The 23,790-nt window shown below is 30.0% G+C and overlaps 1 protein-coding gene across 1 annotated transcript; it reads right to left on the bottom strand.

Annotated features, from left to right (window-relative positions):
• Positions 1-17,485: 17,485 nt before the first annotated feature.
• LOC115701282 (E3 ubiquitin-protein ligase PUB23) lies at positions 17,486-19,232 on the bottom strand. Its single transcript, XM_030629033.2, has one exon. The coding sequence runs from the start codon at positions 18,946-18,948 to the stop codon at positions 17,698-17,700; it is 1,251 nt and encodes a 416-aa protein (XP_030484893.2). The 5' UTR covers positions 18,949-19,232; the 3' UTR covers positions 17,486-17,697.
• Positions 19,233-23,790: the final 4,558 nt, after the last annotated feature.

The raw sequence follows: 23,790 nt of genomic DNA, 5'->3' as shown, positions 1-23,790 counted from the left end.
CCTTCGAATGTTTGCCGGGTGGTATTTTACTACTAATAATGCGTGGCATAGTAGAGGAAGAATTATTATAAGCTGGAATCCTAAGATGTTTGATGTGAATATAATGTTTTGCTTAAGTTAGATGGTTCATTTACTAGTTAAACCTAAGAATGGCTGTGGTTTTTTGGTAACCTTTGTTTGTGGCTTCAGTGTAGAGGAAGAGCGTAAGGGTTTATGGTATGAGCTTAAATCAATTAGTACTAAGGAGCCTTGGTTAGTACTGGGTGATTTCAATGAGATTTTGAACCATGAGGAGAGAATTTGTGTTAGAGTGAAGTATAAGAAGTCTATTGAGTTCAAGGATTGCATAGGGCACTCTTAGTTAGAAGATGTAACGTACATGGGTAACTTTTACATTTGGAGTAACAAGTAGCAAGGTGATGATCGCATTTATTCCAAAATAGATAGGGTTCTAGCTAATCAATCTTGGCTTTATTCCTATACTGAAGTTGGAGTATTTTTCTTGAATGAAAAACTTTTTGATCACTCTCCCGCCTTACATTCAGTTTACTAGGAAAGAAATTATGAGAAAAAATTATTTAAGTACTTTAGAATGTGGAGTCAGTCTTCAAATATTAATCAAAAATTGGCTAATGCTTGGAGTAGGGGTGTACATGGGACTGCTATGTTTCAGTTGATCCATAAATTAAAGCAAGTTAAGTTGATGCTTAAAGACTTGAATAAAACAAATTTTCATGATATTCCTAGTGCTGAAATGAAGATGAGGATGAAGCTTCAGAGGTCTCAAGAAGCTATGCAGAAAGATCCTTTTAATAAGGATTTAATACAAAAGGAGAAGGAAGCTAGAGACCAGTATGTTGCAGCAAATAAGGCGTATCAATCTTTCTTACAGTAAAAAGTTAAATCACATTGGCTTAAGGAGGGAGACGAAAACTCTGCATTTTTCATACAAGTATCCAGGACAAAAGAACACAAAACAAAATATACTCCATAACAAATATATCAGGTAGGTGGTTAGATCAACCTGAACAGGTTCAAGAAGCATTTCTAATTTTTTATGAAAATCTCCTAACAACTAATATGAGAGATATAAGAAGTGTTATTAATTAGATGTAATTGCCCAAGGGGCTGTAGTAATAGAAAATCAGGCTCAAATGCTTTTAGCAAATTATACAGCTGAAGCTGTGAAACAAGTAATCTTTTTCATTCCTACTAACAAGGCTCCAGGACTAGATGGCTATAGTAACTCTTTTTTTCAAGATATAATTGTGGAATTATTGGTAAAGATCGATGTAAGTGAGGGTATTCTATCTTTTTTTCATTTCTGAGAAACTCTTGAAGGAAATTAACAGTACTGTGTTGACTTTTGTTCTTAAGAGTATATATCCAAATTTAGTGAGTGATTACATGCCAATTACTTGCTACAATGTTATCTATTTATACAAGACTAAAACTTGTCCTTTCGTGATTTAATAACTCAAAATCAGAGGAGATTTGTCCATGGGAGATTTATACCACACAATATCATGGTTTGTTAGGATCTTGTTAGTCATTATGGGAGAAAACACACAAAATCCAATTGTATAATCAAGCTTAACTTATGGAAGGCGTATGATACAATAGAATGGAGGTTCCTGGAGGAATTGTTGGCTACCTTTCATTAATTTGATTACGCAATGTAATATCCCAGAAAATAAATAATATTTAAATAGACATATTTTATTAAATATGTAATTACTTGGGAAATGAAGTAGGATTACGATCTTACTTAGGTAAATTGTTGAGAAATTATTTAATGAAATACGTTATTTTCGGGCCCGACAATTGTGAAAATTTGGCGATGTGGTTAGTAATGTCACGACATTAATGAAAGAACTATTTTGAGTACATCTCGGATTAAGTTAGAATTTTTTTAGAATGTCGGGTTGGGGAATTAGTGAAATTACCAAAATGCCCCTAGGGTTTCTTTTAAAAAAAAAATAAATTAGATTAAGGGAAAAAGGGGTAGATTAGTAAATTTAAGGTGTTTGAATTTTCTTTTATTTTTAAGCTGCCTATTATTTTTTTTTTTTTTTAAAAAAAAGAGAAAACCCTATTTAAAGAGTTTCCTTCCAAGGCAAGAAAAACATTTTCAAAATCAACATCAAGCTTCTCTTCTTCTTCTCCTTCTGCCGAACCCTAGGAGCAGCTGGGAACCAGGTGAAACTCATCTTATTTCATCCACTCTTGAGCTAATCTAAGCCCTAGAAGCTAGCTAAGTGAAGGTATGATTTTCTACTCTTCTCTTGATTGGTTTTCTTGAGTTTAGTTTAGGTTTTGGTGAAGGTTTTCAATGAATTCTGAGCTGTGGTATAAACTGAGGGTAAGGTAGGTTCTTAAGGTTGAATTGGAACTTGTTTGAATGAAAATTGAGTGAGGTTAAGGGCTGTTTAATTGAATTGGTGTTGAAAGTGATGTTTAGTGCAAATTTTCAAGTGAGATGGTGATTTTGAGTTAAATGGTGAATTGTGATTAAATGATGTGTTGAATATGTTATACTTGGTATATTGAACTGTTCTGGAAATGCAATTTAGGTCTGAAATGGTTTTGGTTCGAGCTGGGGAAGAAAACCCGAATTTTTCCGGTCCGACAAGAATCGGTCGGCCAGGTTGGTTCTCGGTGTACCGGAACCGGCCGATCGGTTACGCACGGGGAGAAATTTCTCGGGTTTTCTCCGAACCCTGTTTTGGCTCGGGATTGAACCTTGTACCTGCCTTTGAATGTTTTTGAGTTATTTGACTTATGTTAAAGTTGGTTAAGGCTAAGTCTAATCGATTTTAAATTAGGGTTTTAATTTGGAAAATATCAAGTTAAGGTATTTATTTGAGTTTTAATTGTCGTGACATAGGACCGGGATTGCCTAGCTTGTTTTTCTATTCGGTTGGCCCGTACTCTTGATTTTTGAACCAAGGTAAGAAAAGTGGTAAGCACTGTATGTGGTTAAAGATTAATGATTGAATGGAAGTGGCCTTGATTATTATCAAGATTTTGATTAAATGTTTATTAAGCCTAGGTTATGACCTAGGGTTGGAAACGGTTATTACCGTTATGAGTAATTACTCTTGAAACCGCGGTTAGGTTTCTTACTTATCGTTTGCTTTATCGGGCAACGATAGTGACATATTCAGCTCGTATGTGACGAGTGGTATGAAGGGGTACTTTATTAAGTACCAGGAATGTGTAATGTTTAAAGGAATGCTTATTATATTGAATAGTGAGTAAATATGATGGCATGAGATTAAGTTGATAATCATTTTCTTTCAGTTATTGTTTTGATCACTTTCTTACTGAGTCTCTGTGACTCACAGGTGATTTATGGTGCAGGTAAATGGAAGGCTAAAGTTGAGCAACCATGAGTTTGTGGTCGCAGCAGCAATGTACATACCAGCCGCAGTGACACGGCCCAGTAAACAGGATGCTCTATTTTGATTGTATTTTGGAAATATAAAGTTTATGTTGTAAAATACTTTAAAACCAGTTTGTGATTATTTTGAAAACAGGGGAACCCCGTAGTCCATATTACTTATCTTGTGTTAAACAGTTTAAAAGTTGAATTTTAATTATCAAAATTTAATTACCCACACTTTTAGTATAATTACATATTATATAAATATCAGTATTTTATTAAATTGCACACACGTGGCGTCCCTGTTGGACAGGGCGTTACATGCAATGTGTGACTACTCCAAAATTTTCTTTGATGTTCGATGGATCTCTTCACGGATTCTTCTCAACAAAGCGTGGCTTAAGGCAAGGGGACCCAATGTCCCCTCTTTTATTATTTTGGAGATGGAATACCTATCTCGTATCATGAAAAGAATTGGCCAGAAAGTAGACTTCAAATTTCATTAGAGATGTGAAGATTTACAATTAAATCACTTGAGTTTTGCAGATGATGTGCTTCTTTTTTGCCATGAGGATTTTAGATCCATGTACTATTTGCTGTAGGGACTGAAACTATTCTCAAGAACGTCTGGTCTCCATCCAAATGAATATAAATCAGTTGTATACTTTAGTGGCATGCCTGAACTGAAGTTAAAAAAGTTCTGGAAGCTTCGGGTTTTTGTAGAGGAGACTTGCCTTTCAAATATTTGGGGATTTCTATATGTGCTAAAAGAATTTCAGCTAAGGATTGTGAAAGCTTACTTGAAAAAATAGTAGCTAGAATTCAAATTTGGAGTACACGCAATCTGTCATATGTTGGAAGAATAACATTGATCAACTCAGTGGTCATTTCAATTCACTCTTATTGGTCTCAGATCATGATCATTCCTAAGGAGATTTTGAAAAGGATTAATTCCATTTGTGGATCCTTTCTTTGAAAATGTACATCTAATTATATGGGATTGGGAAATGTGGCTTGGGATGTGCTCTGCAAACCACAAAGTGAGGGTGGAATGGGATTTCAAAACATCCTTAATTGAAATGTTGCTTTAATTGGGAAATACATCTAGGCTGTGGCTAGTAAAAAAGACAATTTATGGGTGAAATTAGTGCACAATTTATACACTAAAGATGAGGATTAGTGGGCATATATTGCCCCTACACAAAGTAGTTTGTATTGGAAGAAGGTTGTAGCTGTCAAGGAGCAATTTAAAAGCTACATTGATGCTCGACGATTTGTTCAAATGAATTACAGTATTAAGAAAAGAGTATTTGATGTTGTGCCCTCCTCAAGCTCATATATCCTGGAGTAATGAGGTTTGGAGGAGGCTTAACTTACCAAAACACAGTGTTATTTTGTGGTTGGCTAGACTTGACAGATTAAAAATAAAATAGAGGCTTCACAAAGTTTCACATAATAACAGATGATATATGTGTAATATGTGGGCAAATTAAGTGAAGAACATATTAAGCACTTATTCTTCGAGTACCCATTCAACAATAAGTGACTTAGAAGCCTTAAAGAAAAGCTGAAATGGAGAGCTAAAACTAAGTCATCATATAACCTGCTAAGATGGATTTTGAGATCTCGATTGAGCAGATTCAAGAAGCAAGTTTTTGCAGCCTTTACAATTGCTGTTGTGTGTGGAAGGCTAGGAATGAGGCGTTTTGGCTTCAACAAGTCAAAAGAGTAGAAGTGGTGATACAGGGTATACTTGATGAAGTTAGGAGTAGAATGCATAGCATTCGAGGGGAAAAAATTACATGTACATATTGTGAGTAGTTTGAAGTATTGTACTTGTACATCTAAGATTTATTTGTAATGAGTTGATGTATCCAGGCCTTTTAGGTGCTTTTAATTGTAATGTTACTTTGATTGCAGTGAAATTTTGAATTATCAAAAAAAAAAAAAAATCTAAATTTAAATTTGAATCAAACCTTAAAATAATTATTTTTCTTTTAAAATAAACTCATAGCGCAAAAATCCCTTCTAAGGTAGAAATATAATAAGGGGAGAATTGAATATTTTGAATTTTATCTATACCTTGTTAGTTTTACAGTTCATGAATTTATTTTATTGAATATTTTTTTTTTGCGCGCAGCAAAAAGATGTCTTCCAATAATGACTCAGCTTCAATCAAAGAGAGTGAATGTAAATCCTATTTGTCCGGTCTGTTCTATGGCTCCTGAAACCATTGAGCACTCTCTCTTATCTTGTCTAGTTGCAGCAGCGGTATGGGATCGGGTGGGTATTGGTACGGTAATGCAGCAGGACGTCTCGTTTATGGACTGGTGTATGCACCAATTTGTTTTGCTTGATTCGGATAAGTCAAGCTTGCTGGTGGCCTTGTGTTGGGAATTTGGAATGCTAGGAATGATAAAGTTTGGCAGAACAAAGTGATGGGGGTCGAAAGCATTGTGGCGTCTACTACCTTAATCAATGGCGGGTTGCTCAAAATTCGAACAATGTGCTACTGTTCACTAGTTTCATTTCCGGGGATGGGGCGGAGCAATGGGTGTGTTCCAAGCGGTAATAGTATTAAGGTTAATATAGATGCGGCTGTGTTTAATGATAACTTTGCCTATGGGGTGTTGGGTTTGTGGCGAGAGATTCCAACAACTTTTTTGTAGAGGGTGGTTCAAAGTTCTTCCATGGTTCGATTTCTCTTGTGGTGGCCGAAGCAATTGGGGTCCAGGAGGCGTTGAGTTGGATCAAAGATCATTCGTGGCTCGGTGTAGTTTTAGAAACAGATTGTCTTTCGGTTGTGCAAGCTATCCGTAGCTCTGTGGTTATGCTTTCCTTGTTTGGCAAAGTTGTTAGTCATTGCAAGGATTTACTTAGTACTTTGCGTAATATTTCTTTTTATTTTGTAAAACGATCAGCAAATGTAGCAGTTTGCAAGGGTCTTTATATCTCACCCTGATCGCATTTTCAATTTAGACATTGTTCCGGTTGAACTGTTACCGAACTTGGTAACGGAATTATTCGTTTAATAAATGATGACTTTCATTTAAAAAAAAAGTAGATATTTCTTATTATATATATATTATTAAATATTTTAATTAATTTTTTATTATATATATTTCTATATATAAAGGTAAATTGATGAATTAATGTTATTTATTTTATCTGGTTGATTGAGAGAGAAATAAATTAAATTAATGAGGATTATTATTAATTAATTCCATTATTTAAAAGTGGACTCAGAGATGACCTGCACATATTATTGTAAGAGCAGGGACACTCTGGTTGATTTTTCAATGTTCAATATTTGAATTGACTCTCTTGCATGTTGGTTGCAACTTGAGCTCAAAACAGTGTACAACCAATAATATAATTACAATACATGGTAAAGGAAGTCCACTGTTAACATATTTATATAAATATCAATTACAATTCAATATATAGATAGAAACAAAATTGTGATCAATTGCTCCTTTCAACTAGTACTACTAGTGAGGAATAATAATATATGAACCACACAAAATTGTAGTGGGTATCCAAAACTTTTTGCCCATACTCAAACTTCCCAACCTTAATTAGACCCACACAAACATAACAATTCCACTTTTTTCCTTTTGTCTTTATTATCAAGCTACTATTATAATATTATTCTTCCTATTTTTGAACAAGTAACTTTGACGTGAAGCTTCATGAAATTAAATACATGAAAACTACTTTGCTATAGTTTATGACTGCGCACGTCAGAGTTGTCAATTACCTAAATAAGTATAAGGTATATATCTTACCTAATATATAAAATGTCTATCTAACAGATTTTGTTGTGTACTTAACAGATTGTTATATATTTAACAGAATATACTAAAAAGTTAACTTTAACAGAGACAACCATTCACAAACACCTATTCGCACAAATCACAAATGATTCAATAACTTTCTATGTATATATATAAGCATTAAGTGGAATGGGTATCTGCTAAAAATTAAAACAAACAAGTAAACAAAAATTAAAAGCTTTGTCAACTATATCTATTCCCTCGCCTAATCGGAATTTTGTATTTAAAACTCTTCAGTTAACGTCGTCGACCACCAATTCAGTTATTTAAAATAAATGAAATCTAATAGATAAAGTACCGGCCACCAATTAAGATATTTAAAATAAATAAAATCTAATAGACAAAGTACTGGTGCAGAATGAAACTAATGCAAATGAGATGAGGGAGAAAGATGCATTTATGGGGGTAATTTTTTTTTTTTATTTGGGCTCATAGATTCTATTTAATCTGATGGTCTAAAACTAATATCATAAAATATGTTTATTGAATCCATTCCTTTTATATATTAATATAAAACTAGGTATTTGGGAAGAAGAAGAGTAGTTTTTCTGGGAAAGAGAGGATCGTTAGAATGGTTAGGTTATTAAATCTTTGATTTAAAATTATCAAAGGTTGTTTGGGATATTTTTTTTTCTTTGAGATATTTTCTTTTATTATTATTATTATTATTATTATATTTTTCTCATAAATAAATGAATTAATAAATAATAATTAAATATATAAATAATAATTAAATGTATCGAAGATGGTGCACTGTATTTTGTCCTTGCAATTAAAAGAATAAAATAAATTGAAAAAAACGTTTAAATTTGTCAAGTTTTATTTATTTATTTATTATTTTTAGGGAAATTTTTAAAAATAATAATGTCAACACCATCATGTGGAAATATATGCAAAAATTCATTGTTAAATTTATATAAAAAATAATTAATTTATATTAAAAAAATTTGAAAGTTAGAGAAAAATAAAATTAAAAGATTGAACATCCAAATATATAAGTAAAACAAGATTTATATTTATTTAAAGAAACACTTTTTTAATTTTATAATTATATATCTTATAATTGTATTTTACTATTTATAACACAATATTACTATTTTTTAAAGTTTAATATATTAATTATATCATAATATGCATTAAATATTTTTAAGGCTAATTAGAATTTTACCCCCGAACTTTGACATCTATCAAATCATGCCCCCTGAATTATTGAAATTGTTAGATTTAAGGACTTTTTTCTAATTTCATTTCATTTTATTATTTCAGTGATTATTTATGTACTAAACCATGCTCACTAGACTTTGATATCTACCAAATCATGCCCCTCAAACTTTAACATCCTTAAATTCAACAATCTCAATAGTTCAGTGGTATTTTTAACGATCTTAAAAGTTCAAGGGGCATGATTTGATACATGTCAAAGTTCAGAGGTAAAAATCCTAATTAGCCTATTTTTAAATCATACTATTATGAAATATTTATATTTGTAACAATATACCTTTAATTTTATTAATCTTAAAAATTAAACAATATAGAGACCATAATCAATAATATCGATCCAACAATATATGACTGGAAAGCAAAAGTGATAATTGGTTATAAGTCATTCGTACATACAAGTCCATCCAAGTGTAAAAATAACTATATTTTTAATGCAAGATTATATGCTCAAATAAATGATAATACTAGAATCGTATCTGTGATTATGTTTGGTCACGAAATAAAATAACTTTTAAGATCTAATGTAACGAAAATAATGGATTATTTTAAAGAAGTAGCATTTCAAGCTACACTTATTTATTTATATAGTAAAATCATTAATAATTGAAGACTAATACTAATTTTTATAATTTATTTCTCAAAAAAAGATTAAATATATTGAAAGTATTTCTAATAAATTGTCAACTAAGTATTACATACTACAAATTTATGTTGATCAAGAGAAGATGAAGACTCAAAGATACAAGAATTTTAATGTATACTCTATTGAAAAAGTAAAACAAAAAAAAATTACTAAATCTCCATCTTAGATTATAATTTACATATAAGTAATATTTTAACAATTAAAATACCTATCCTATGTAATATTTTTAAATGAACAAACATCTTATTTTATAAAATATTTAATAAAACTTATAAATAATATTTTTATTAATAAATTAATCAAATATTTTAAATAAAAAATTACCAAAAAAAAAATACAACGTGCTTTGCACGTAGTTACTGTCTAGTATATATATACACCTCTATATATGAAAAGAAAAACTCACTAACCTTTTCTAAATTTGGTGTCTTTGAAATTGACTTTACATTTTTTTTTTTAATTTGTTAAGGACCGGTGTCGAGAGATACTCCCATAGATTTAAATTTCATTAGTAAAGAAAACCCCATTAATTTGCTAAACAAAGGCTGATGATCACCGATTTCCAAGTTCTGAAAAATGTTAAAATACACTAGTACTATTTAACACCACGTACGAGTGCTTTATCGTTATTGATGTTAAAAATATTTAATTTTATATAATTTAATATAATAATTATTATAGAATATCGATAATTATTTATAAAGTGTCACCTTTAAATGATGCTAAGAGCATCTCCAATAGCAAATGGTGCTAAACCAAAAATTAATATTGATGCCAAAACTTGACATTGATGTCATACTCATATTTCTAATAAAGTTTATACAAATAATATATTAAATAATAATGTATGTGCTATAATTATTATAAAAAAACTGTTACTTTTAGTAATTTTTTTTTTGATGAATCAGAAATTTCATTACTCCAAAACAAACAATTACATCCTAAGAGCAACAATAAGGCCTCCATGTATACTGTACAATATATATCTGTGTATGGCTAAAAACAATTTTACAAGCTTTCAATCCAACATTTATCCTTTGTTGTAGCTTTTTTTTCGAAGACACAACTAAATCTGTTTTTGACTAATAATCTGATCTATTGCATCAAAAGAGTGGCTGTTTGCTGGTTCCCATTCCACAGTCTTTCATTTTGAGCAGTCCACAACATGTAAACCAGAGCTGCTACAGCCGTGCATAGCACCTAATTTCTGGTTATTGAATGTCTTCCCTTCTCAATTTTCTTTGAGATTTCCAGGGCTACCGATTTAATGTTCCAGTGTAGTCATTTCTTCACCAACTCGAGCACTTCCTGTGAGAAAGGACATGAGAAAAAATATGCTCTGCTGTTTCATCAGCTTGTAAACAGAACAAACAAGCTGCATTGCCAATAATATTGTGCTTGTGCAACCTATCTTCGGTTTTCACTCTGTCTTGTGACTTTTAGTGAATTTTTAGTCACAACATAAATTTTTTGTGAATGTGACTTTTAGTCACAATAAAAAATTATTTATGACTAAAACATAGCATTTAGATACAAGTTGTCACTAATTTAGTTATAGCAACAACAAGTATTGTGACTAAAAATACATTTAGTCACAACAAATTATACCATTTTTGTGATTAATACCTTTAGTTACGGACTTTTTAGTCACAACATATGAATAATAATTTATAATTAGTCACAACTTTTTTACTTTTAGTTACAAGTTTTATCGTTACTAAAACTAATTTGTTGTAATAAATAATAAATTTATAAAGTACTTATTATTGGGAGTATTTTAAAAAATAAGAGCATAAATAAAATAAAATATAATATTTTAAATGGTGTGAAGAATTTTATTACATTTAAAAAGTACTACTACATTGGTGACTTATAGGATTGCTCTTATATTATATAATATGTTTAATAGAAAGATTGAAGATGGCATGGCAGTTAAGTTTGACTATATATCACCAACTCCTTAAGACCAGTTCCATTTTATATAGCAGATACATAGAATACCTTATAATGTACGCACATGGCAAAATTTACAAAAACCAACAATTTCAATTTATATAATAAACAAAGAGAAACCTTTTAATTTACTTCTCATTTTCAATTACGAGGTGTTCCTTGTTATGGTCATATATATATATATATCATAAGTTTAATTAGTATTTGATGGAGGTTGTTAATAGAGAAATGGTAAAATGTATTAGTCTTTAATATTGATTTGTTCTTAGTATAATTAGTATAATTAAGTATTAAATTTTATATAATTTATAATATAATAATTTTTATAAAATATTGTTAATTTCATTATAAAATGCCGGCCACTAATTAGACACTACTGGTGGCTTAGAGTATTTCTAAAAGAGTGCTAAAAAAATGTTGTATTGCCATATTTTGGCATACTTAAGAAAAATGATTACTCTAATAGTGTTCTAAAAAGTGTACTAAATTTAGTACATGCTAAAAGTTGTGACAAATTTAACTCATAATAAATGTTATTTTTTTATTTACTATAATATTATTTATCATTATGATTCTTCATTGACTTTTACTAAATTTTATATTTTTTTCATTGATCATATTACAATTATTTAAATAATAAAAGAATAAAAATAATTTTTGTATATTCGCAATAAATTAATATTAAATGATCATTAATATTAGTGCCGTTTGGTAATACTTTTGTTTTTAATTTTTTTAATCACAAAATAAAAGTAAAATTTTTGTTTTTAAAAAATAAAAATGTGTTCCGTAGCCACTTTTATTTTTTAATTTTAAAAAGAGAAAATAAAAGTGTTACTAAAGTTCATTTTCATGATTTTTATTTTTTGATTTTATTTAAGTCGGGTCTAGGTCCAGGGTCGAATTCGGATTCTGGTCAGAGGTCAGCGCCAGGGTCGTGGGAGGTTTGGCTCCGAGTCTGGTCGGAGTCAAAAATATTGATTAAGAAAAAAAAACTGTTTAAAAATATATTGAAAGTGACTTTTTTTTTTTTTCAACATTTTGATTCTCAATTTAAAATGGAAAGTAAAAACAGTTTTATAGAATATGTTTTTGAATATATTTTTACTTCAGAAATCTGATTAAAAAAATATTACGAAACGCTACCATAATTAATTATGTTTTTCTTTATTTTGCATTGTATTTGAACACGATTATATATAGTGGGTCAAATTAATATAGCACAATTTTTTTTTTTTTACCATAAGTTTAAATCTTAGAGATGGTCTTATAGTTATTATGTGCGTTAAGTTTGAAAGAAGTTTGGCATGAAAATTATTTTTTTTAAAAAAATTAAATTATATAGATAGTTATATACAAATATATATTTATAAAATATTAATTGACATGAAAATTAGTGCAGCACGTGATCCTAGAAGCGCCGGCCAGCAAGCCAAATCCCATGATCCAAGAAACTAATTGTACTCTTCCACAAATCATCTTCGTTTTGGCTAAACCTCAATCAAGACCAAATATAAATCTTATTATTATTATTATTATTATTATTATTAATTTATATTATGTATTGATATATATGGAGTACTTTGTTCGATTGATCATAAAAAAGAAAAAAAAAACTTGTATACCAAATAAAATTACATACATATGATCGCTTTTACATAATCATTAATCATATACACACATTGAACTAATATTGGATTTGGTACATCGATCTGTTAGACTAATATTATTACGATATATATATATATATATATATATATAAACGTTGTTGAGAGTTCAACTTGATGCAAATGGGCCAAGTGTGATGATCATGACTGTTGGGGTATCACAGTTTGGAGAAACTAATAATAATAAAAGTAAGATAAAAAAAAAAGTCGTCGAGAGAAGAGATCTCGTAAACATATTTGTCTAAATACAGCAGACTGGGTTGTGAATTCGATTGATATCGCTAGATTATTCTTGATAAGCATATATAGTTTGACCGTTGTTTTGTTTGGAAAAGGAAAAAGAAAAAGAAAAAGAGAAGAAGATACCTACGTAAACACTATTACGTACTATTATTAATTAATTATTATAATTAAATAGTTTATTATTAATTCTCTGATCAATTATTTAAAAAAGAAAAGTAGTTAATTCACCCATATATCTTCAACGTTTTTGCCCCACTACCTCTCCCAAATTAATTTCTCAGGCATATGCATTTGCATGTGATTTATTAATTACGAGCTATAACTAAACATATACACATTGAAAAAGTATAACAATATCTACTATAGAAAAATAAAATGAAAAGATCAAAAGAATACATATTCTTACACAAAAATAATAGAAGAGATACTTCAATTAATTTGATAACTAATATACGACTACATGACTTGATCATTTCAATAAGCTTACAAGGAGAGAGAGAGAGAGAGAGAGAGAGAGAGAGAGAGAGAGAGAGAGAGAGAGAGAGATTACATTTTACACATGACTTGATCATTTCAATAAGCTTACAAGGAGAGAGAAACTTCAATTTGATCACCGGACCTTGTACGTACGTATAACACATGCATTACAACTATATTAATTAAAGAAAATATAATTGTATTTTTCTACTTCCGTATCTATTAGCTCGTATATATTGAAAATATACCATTAAAATTGAAAAACTTATTAAGAAGACCATATTAAATAGATGGTGTAAATTTTGTTGGTCAAAATATGAATCAATTTCATATTTGGTCTAAATATTTTATAATTGTGTTTCAATGCAATAGGGTAAAGTAAATTTTATTTTAATAAAAATGTGTAAAAAAATCAACAAAAACATTAAATTTTTATAAAAATATATAGAAATTATATTAAATATATAAATAAAAATATAAAATGTTATGAATTATATTAATGAGTGATAAAAAAAAGTAAATAAAAAAGTGGTATTTATATTATAGTGTAAAATTTGATCATTGTTATATTTTAAGTCAAATTTATCATAATTTTTAGCACATGTCAAATTTAGATCACATTATACACTATTATTGAAGTTTAATTTTATGAATATAAGCTAAAAAGTTATATTTACACCATATTTACAACATTCATGCTGTAATAACAAGCAAGTATTGCACAACTAAATTTAACTTTTATGATAATGATCGAGATAAATATATATTATATTATATATGTATAACTAGCTAACAATTATTTGTGATGAAAAAAATAATCAATAAAAAATAAAAGAGATGCAAAAAAAATTAGAGTTTCATTCAATTGCAAAGTCAAAAGTAAAAAAATACAACTAATAAGAAAATCTTATATATGCAACGAACATAAAAGACTAAAATAACCCTAAATAACTATTTAACACCCTCTTTCAAACTCACGATCATGCTGCAAGAAACATCGAGAGTTTGCCTAAAAGAAAACAAAAAAGAGAAATCGTATGCGACTTAGTAAAAAAGTCAGCAAGCTGAACGAAAAAGGAATAAAAGGCAAAGTACGAGTAAAATGAAAATCAATCTCAATATGCATGGTGCATTCATGAAAAATTGAGTTGTAAGCAATCTCAATGACACTTTGATTTTCTCAACACATACGAGTATATAGGACAAAAGTGAATAACACCCATACCTGCAAGTAACCATCTCAACCAAACAATCTCTTTAGTAGTAGACACCATGACACGATACTCAGCTTCCGTAGAAGATTGAGAAACAACAGACTGTGTCTTGCTCTTTCAAGAAATAAGGAAATCTCCTAAAAGGATACATAAACCAGTGACAGACTTTTGGTCTATGGGATCACGACCATGATCTACATCACAGTAAGCTCGCAACTCCAAAGAGGTGGAAGGCAGTAATAGGCTCTGAAAGATGGTACCACAAAGATATATAGCGAAGAATGAAAAGAATAAAAACTTAGTGAATAGTAGTAGGAGAAGCAAGACTAAAAATATAAACATCATATGCAATGTCTGGACAAGTAATAGTGAGATAAACCAGACTGTCAACAATGGTGCGATACAAAGTAGGATCTTCTCAAGGAGAGCCAATCAAAAGGAATACTTATCACATTCAACTTAGAGGGAGTGTCAACAACTCTAGTATCAGTAAGACAAGCACACTCAATAATATCAGTAGTGTACTTTGATTGAGAAAGACTTCAATACCCAAAAAATAGCGTAGAGAACCCAAATCCTTCATCTCAAACTGAGATGCTAATTCTGACTTTAGCATTTCAATTCCCTGTAAATTATCCCCTGTAACAATCATATCACCGACATCCAAGAAAAACATAATACGACCTACAAATATGCACTTGACAAATAAAGTTGAATCATGATCACTTGAAACAAAACTAAAAGATAAAATAACATTAGAGAGCTTTTGAAACCATGCTAGGGGAGCTTGTTTAAGACCATACACGACTTTTTTTAGCTTGTAAATTTTGCCTTGCTTTTGAGGAGCACCAAGAGGAGGAACCGTGTAGACTTCCTCATGTAAGTCACCATTGAGAGAGGCATTCTTAACATACATTTTAGATATAGTCTATTGGCGAACTGATGGCATTGCTATAAGAGTACGAACATAAGTTATTTTTGTAATAGGAGCAAAAGTCTCCTCAAAGTTCATACCATACTGTTGTGAAAAATCCTTAGCCACTAATCGAGCCTTGTATCGCTCAATAGATCGATCAGACTTGATCTTAATTTTATACATCCAATGAGAACTAATAGCATGTTTACCAGGAGAAAAAATTACTAAACCCCAAGTATGATTCTTTTGCATAGCAAATAGCTCCTCATTCATAGCACGCTGCCAAATGGGGTCAATAGTCGCCTCTTTATAGGGCAAAAACTCAGAAAGACAATGAATAGATGCTAAAAACAAAGTTAAATGAAGAAGGATAAGAAGAGTATGTAAAATTTTCTTGGCGAGTAGACTTACGAATGCGCTGAGGATAGCGAGGAGGAGGGTCCACAATCTCAGGAGGATCTGGAACTACTGCAGGAGGAAGGGAATGAGCAATTCCAGGTTGCAAAGTACCAGTATCTAATGGAGGAACGATTTCAGGTTACAAAGTACTAGTATCTAATTCTTGAGACCTATCAACACGATGCATGCAAGAGTAATGAAGAGGAAAAGGAACTGCAGAAGTAGTGGATGATTCAGAGTGATCTGACTTAGAGAATGGATCAATATGAATAAGATCTGATTTTGTGAAATTATGAGGAGTGTCATGAATAATAATGTCAAACTGTATGAATGTTGTACGAACATCGATTGTACGAACGTCTACATAAACTTTTGGGGTTTACCCCGAAAACTAGAACCGTGAAAGCTATGATTACACTTAAGAAATCCACCTCATAAATTTTGCTCTGATACCATGATAACTATTTGTGAAGAGAATAATAAACAATAAAGAATAAAAAAAAAATATAGAGAAATTAGAATTTTATTCAATTACAAAATTAAAACTAAAAGAATACAACTAATAAAAAAATCTTATATAAGCAACTAACATAAACGACTAAAATAACCTTAAATAACTATTTTACACGAGCTACTACTAGGTATATATATTTAATATTAAAACACAATGTTAAATTATATATCATGTATAAGAGAAATGCTAAAGGACACCAATAGTGCCTAACATCCTCCTATGTGCCAATATCGCTATTGGTCTAACTAAGTATCGGGTCCCATATAATTTAATATAATAATTTTTATCGCTGGTCAATCGCAACGCGACATGTCGAGAATGTGCTGAGCACCACTGGTGCCTTATAGCAATGCTCCATGTATATAACTATGTACAATTAATTTTCTCAATAACCAACAAACAAAATCATCATGATAATATATTGAATATAGGTTCACGTGCATGGATTTTTCATCTCCTTCATATCTAGATTCGAGGAGCCAAGGCCGGACCGGCATTTGAGGAACTCTAAAAAGTTGTTTATATATTAACATTTTGGGACCATGTCGTCATTGATTCATTTTGCATGGATATAATACTTCTGGACCACCTAGAAATGTCATAAATATATATAATATACAATGAAAACAAGAACTTCGATTAGAAAAAAGAAATATAACCAAAAACAATACTACTCCCGAAGGTAATAAAACAATTAATTGCAGTAATATAACTATTAGTACTAATTTTTGAGATTCGTTATTTTATATGTAGAGAGATATATTTTCACTCTCATATATTATAGCCAATTAATGTTTCAAACATTATATCCATATGATTTTCCGGTGGAAATTAATAATATCAAAAAGAACAAATTATCATTATATTTTTTGGAAAAAGGAGCAAATTAAGATCATTTAGCTAGTACTTGAAAATACCTGTAATCATTTAGTACGTCTACTCATGTAATAATCTTATAACGACATAATCAAATAAATAAGAAAATAACTATATAGTATAATATAGAAAACGATTATATACGATCAATGTGACCATTTTATCATTATGAACTTCCCAAATAAATGAAGGGGAGTTAAAGAAACAATTTCTGATTTTTCCAGAGAGTATACATATCCAATATCCCAATCAATTATATACACACTAATTATCAAAAAGGTAAAAAGAAAAAAGAAGAGAAATTATGTGAAGAGAATAATTTTGTTCTTTCACTTAAGTTCTCTAATTAATATTTAAGCTGGGTATGAAGAAAGCAAACTGGTAGGCACACAAGGGGACTTCTTCCATGTCCTAGCATGCAATTTCAAAATCTCTCTAGCCCTCTCTTTTGTCTTGCTTCCACAATCAACTTGAAGCACCAAACAAAGCTTTGCCACCACTCCAAGCTGCAGCATTTCCTGCAAAACTCCACTAGTAGCCGAAAACTTTGAAATCGAGTGAAGAATCCTCACAGCCTTCTCACTCGCCGTTTGAGAAACCCTAAGTATCTTCTTCGACACCATGGCTAATCCCGCGCTGTGGTGTAGGAACTCAGCGCGGCCCTCAGCGCAGCCGCATAGCGTGTCAAGCACTGCCATGGCCACCTCGACACACCGCCTTTTCTCTGAGGAGTTAGTCTCCAAGAGAAGCTCAATCAAGACTGGTACAGCTCCCGCTTCAACAGCCTTGATTCGGTTTCTTCCCCAAGGGCAGAGCTGGATCAAGAGCTGGAGGGCGGCTTTAAAAGCTGCCCTCGAAACTTGATCTTGGTCCTTCAAAACTTGGACTAATTCGACGAATAACTCGGGTCTCAACCCGATTATTCTCATGGGGTCAGCAACTTCTAGTAGTGATTTCAACAACACAACTGCATGAACTCTAGACTCGCAAGTCCCACGTTGCATGACTTTCGTTAATGATTCGACTAACTCTTGGTTTCGAGCCATGAGATTCTTGAGAACTGTTTCGGAGAGTTGGAGGTTGTTTAAAATGCACAAGGCTTCGTCGCTGGCTCTAGCGAAGTGGTCACAAAACGACATGTCGTTTTCTAATTCGTTGTAATTGTTTCCTATCAAAGAGGCTAAGAAGTCAACGGCGCCGGCGGATTCCAAGCAACGTTTGTTGGTTTCGCTTTCGGCGGCGATTGACCGAAGTCTCCGGAGACATTTGATCTGAGACTGAGGAGATTTGGCATCGTTGATGAGTTTGATTATCTGGGTCTTGTTAATCGGTGGCTTTGGAGTCGGAATTCTTTCGATTCCGTGTGAAGCGTTCATGGTACACCAAGCTTGTATAAGTCGTCGGAGAGTGTGGTTTGGGGTCAAATCAGAATCGGGAATAATGGGCTGTTTGGATACTGGGCAACACTCGTTTTTCCCGGAAAATAACCATTTCTCGATGCTTTCTCTGTCGTAGGTGATCCCTGTTGAAAGGGTCACCGGATCTTTCATGATTTCCAGTGAGATTGGGCAGATGAAGAATTGAGGAACTTCAATCTCATCCATAATAAGTATAGTAAGAATATTTAGCTATAGTACCAAACTGTTTGTGTATTTTTGTTGTAGAGAATTATATTATTTTTCTTTTTGGGGCGTTATGAAAAGAGAAGTAGAGATGTGAATTTGTTTGAAGATAGATTATAGAGATATGAAGAGTCTTTTTATATATAGAGAGAGTAATGATATTCAAATTCCCAAAAGTCAAAACACGGAAAAAGGAAGAGATAGGAAGAAGAGAGAGAGAGAGAGAGAAAGAGAAAGAGTTATTATTACGACTTTTCTAACCTATCAAATTGAAGGGCTCAAGAATGACAAACTTTACCAAGTAAATAAGCACATGCAAATTGATGCATGCTCATTCATGGCCTAGTATTACACTTTAAAACATTAAAATACTAAAATGAAGAAGAAATAATAAGGTTCCCCTTTGACTTTCTCTCTCTACCTAGCTAGCAATAGCTATTTTTTTTTTTGTTTCTCTCTCTAACTCGTGCTTTGTGATTAAAAAAATAGAGTCTTTTTATTTTATTAGATTTATATTTGGGTGCCGACAAAAGATATTGGGTGGTGGGAGCGAAGGTGCATGATGATGTGGTGGTGCCTGGTGCGGTTTGCTTAGTTAGGCCAACACTGTGGTGGGTTTACTTGGATTGGGTTGTCACTTTTGCCACACACACCTTTTGACCAACACCACACACACAAATTAAACACACCTACGACTACTACTACTACTATGCATATATTATTAATTATTAATTACTTATCCCATGGAAACTACGTGTGCTAGCTACAACATCTATAACTATAAACTATATATATCATCAATTACTTCTTCATCTATAGTAGTTGATTTATTTATTATGGCACAAAATAATAAATATACATTACTTTGCGTCTAAATATTTTGTATCCTCTATAATTAAATTACTTTCTTTGCCTCATATATAATTTATTGTTATTAATTATTATTTAATAGAATATTTGTTATTAACTTTTATATATGTTACTTTTAACTTCTAAGTAAATAAGTAATATTTCAGTATTTAGTAATTTTAATGAATTGATTAATATTATTAGAAAAAAAATTTTAATTTTCCAAAAACAATACTATAAATAAATTCTATAACTTTGTAAAATAGTATTTATCATATTCATATTATTTAGGTGCATGCCAAAAGGTTATCATAAAGTAGAAGATTGGCTTTATGACAAAATTTTATAAATCTGTCTTAATATTTTAGTCATTAATTCAGATATTGTTGGGAATATATAAAAATTATAATTTTGTGTTTAATAATGTTTTTTTTAATTATTAATATTTAGAGATAAAAAACTAGGCTTAAATTAGATGTTAGTTAGTTAATCGCAAAATTTCATAATTATTTTATAATCTCAAGCTATATATATTTGATTTTTATATATTCCCAACAATATATTTTATTTTTTTAATTATTAATATTTAGAGATAAAAAACTAGTCTTAAATTACATGTTAGTTAGTTAATTGCAAAATTTCATAATTATTTTATAATCTCAAGCTATATATATTTGATTTTTATTACATATTAAAACGGAATATTTTCAAATTACATGTTTATGTTTATTCTATTTGACATGAATTAAAATAAAAAATATATATGATAATATAATTAAGTTTGATAATATGGCAAGATATATATATTTTTTAAAAAATTCCACTATTATTATAAATCAAAAATTATTTAGAACAATAAAAAAAAATATGAGATAAAAAATTTTCTATTCCAAAAAACATCTTCATTCAATTATAGAATGTACTTCGCTAAACTGTGAGCATACTTGATTAATATACCAACAAACATATGAGTGACAATAACTACAAAAAAAAAAAGATAAAAAATAACGTACATCATCAATTAATTACAATATATACCCTAATTGTAATTTGTAACTCAGATTTCTACAAATTTTTTGTCCCAATGCCTTTATTTGTGTACTGATCATTTTAATGTCCCTGATACATACAAGAAATGAAATTAACAAATATTAATAAAAAAAAATTCAATATATATATATGACTTCCAATATATATTTGATATACATACAATATTAACCAGAGTATTGTCATATAGGGAGCTAGCTCGTCCTTATATAATATAATTAATTATTTTCCATAAAATTTAATTAACTAATTAAATATGCGTGGAATTAAACAGCTAAGTATTTTGCTTTTAAGCAAACTCTATTTATATATATATATATATATATATATATTATAGATATATATATTTATATGTGTAACTCATGCGGCCATATATACGAATCTTGGATTCCATTTATTATCTAAGAATATATTAGCTACGGTACATAAGATATGTGTATGATATTGTCTCAGCCATATGGTCCACACAAATATACAAATATATATAATTAATGTCAAAAATATATATATATATAAATTATTCAAAAACATATAATAGGAAAATTATATTGGCCTCTCTCTTATAGCTAGCAGTGGCCGGTATATATTTATAAACAATATAATAAATTTTACTAATAAATAAATAAAGTCTACTTATAATTATGAACGAGTGGCTCCAAATTTCCAAAATCATTAATTATTTATCCTTAACGAAATCACCTGTATAAACTATACTATGTGTATCTAGATAACAATTTTTTGTTGACAAACTGTAGATAACTAAAAGCACAAAATTATTACTTAATTAATTATATTTGGAGAAAATAAATAATAATGACGTGTGTACATTTCGCTTAATTTGTTCAACGTTTACTTTTTACAGGTAATTAATTAATTAATCAATTAATTTTAAAATGATCCATATTTCTTAATATCATCATGATTTAAGAAATTCACATAAGAAAAAGAAATGTATGTATAGAAAATCATCACTCTCATAAATTAATACTTTCACATGAGCCATTACAACTTGCAAGAGTCTGGCTTTTCAATATTATTATATTTAGTATGCTATGCATGTCAGAACCTTATTTTTGATTTTGTGAAATTAAAATTATATTTAAATTTAAACGACGCCACTGATGGCATCATCACGAAAAAGACATCTTTAAGTGGATGGAGGAAGATAAATATAATTATGGCGACAGCAGTAGTAGTAGTAAAGTCATGACCAATTAAATTATATAGAAAATTGCTAAAAAATACTTATAGTACCTAGCATTTTCTTCGGGTGGACAACATCCCATCTAATTTAACCGAACCGAATCAATCCATTAAAAAAATTTGGATATCCAATTATAGTTGGATTAGATAAAATGTTAAAAGTTGAATTCTAATTTGATTTGATTAGTTATTTAATAAAAATATACATTTAATTATATTTCTAGTGGTTTTTTTTTGCGTGTAGAATTTGGAACATTTGGTTGATTTATGTATTTGTTTTGATGATGTTTTGTTCTACTTTATAACTTAGTAGTATTGTTGTTTTACTTATTTCAAAATTTTAATTGCATTACACTTGTAACAATTAATGATATTTTTATGAAATATTAAACTTAAATAAATTGTGATATTTAGTTTTACGTATTTTTCTTCATATTTTTAAGTTAATATTAAAAATTAGGTGTATAATTGGATATTCAATTAGAAAACCAATCTAATCTAATTAGTAATTAGATTGGATTATATTTGATTTTGAGATTTAATTAGATCAGATCAGATGATGATTTACAAAATCTAATTACTAATTAAATTGGAGAAAAAAAGATTGGGTTAGATCGGATGTCCACTCTTACACTCTTCGGTGCCATATTGTTATGGAATTATAACATAAAAAATATAAATTGACATTTTCTTTACAAAAATACCTCCATAAGGTAAAGACAATATTTATATCTTTTATGTGATTTTAATTACCAAAATACCACTTACACAATAAAACGATAGTTGCACGGTGGTTGCGCATTAGTTGCATCAGACGATAGTTGCAGGGTGGTTGGCTGAAAGTTGCATTAGACGAAGGTTTCAATCACACGAAAGTTTCTGGGTGGTTAGTCGAAGGTTGCATCAGACGAAGGTTTCAATCAGACGAAATAACTGTTAGCAAAATATTTATGCAACTGTAATGCAACTATTATGAAACATTAAAAATCAGAACACTGTTTCCACGTACGTACCTCTATCAACATGTCTATTTATGATTTAATATGAACAAATTCACCATTAGAAATTTAGAAAACAACAAAAATACACCAGGATAAACATTTTACTATAGCATTGATGTAATTTTTTTTTATTATACTTGAGTTGGATTGTTTAGGAACTCCAGTTTAACTTTTTGAGATTTGTCTTTCATGGATTTGAAAATTGAAGTCAAGATATTAACTTTATGCAAATTAAACTGAATTTTTGGTTGATTTTTAGTTTCGTAGTTGTTTTTTTTACATTTTTTTTATGAATTCAAAACAACCCATGTTTTGATTGATTCTGGTCGTCTTCTCAGGTGAAGTTGCCGAAATTAATGGTGATTCTCTTTCTAGTTGAATTTTTATTTTGATTGTGTTGGGTTGCTGCGTGGTTGCACGATAGTTGCCCAAAAAATATGAATCTTGGGTTGAAAGTGTCTGTAAGTGCTATTTGTGTAAATTTTTTTATTTGGGCTGTATATTTATCTATTTGGCCAACTAGAAGTATTTTTGTAATATTATTATTTTTTAGTTAAAACTGAAAAAAAAAACCCTATTGTTATTGGTGTATTTAAGTATCGATTTCTATATAATTTTTAAAGAATATTACTAACTAATTGTAGAGCGCTATTTATAAAAAGTGTTGAGAACCCGTAATCCTTTTAAAATTATATATATGTGGAGCCCAATGTTTTTTATGAAT

This window comes from Cannabis sativa, chromosome 8 (assembly GCF_029168945.1).
Source record: "Cannabis sativa cultivar Pink pepper isolate KNU-18-1 chromosome 8, ASM2916894v1, whole genome shotgun sequence".
In the NCBI taxonomy this organism is placed as follows: Eukaryota; Viridiplantae; Streptophyta; class Magnoliopsida; order Rosales; family Cannabaceae; genus Cannabis; species Cannabis sativa.
This window is presented reverse-complemented; position numbering and strand designations above follow the sequence as displayed.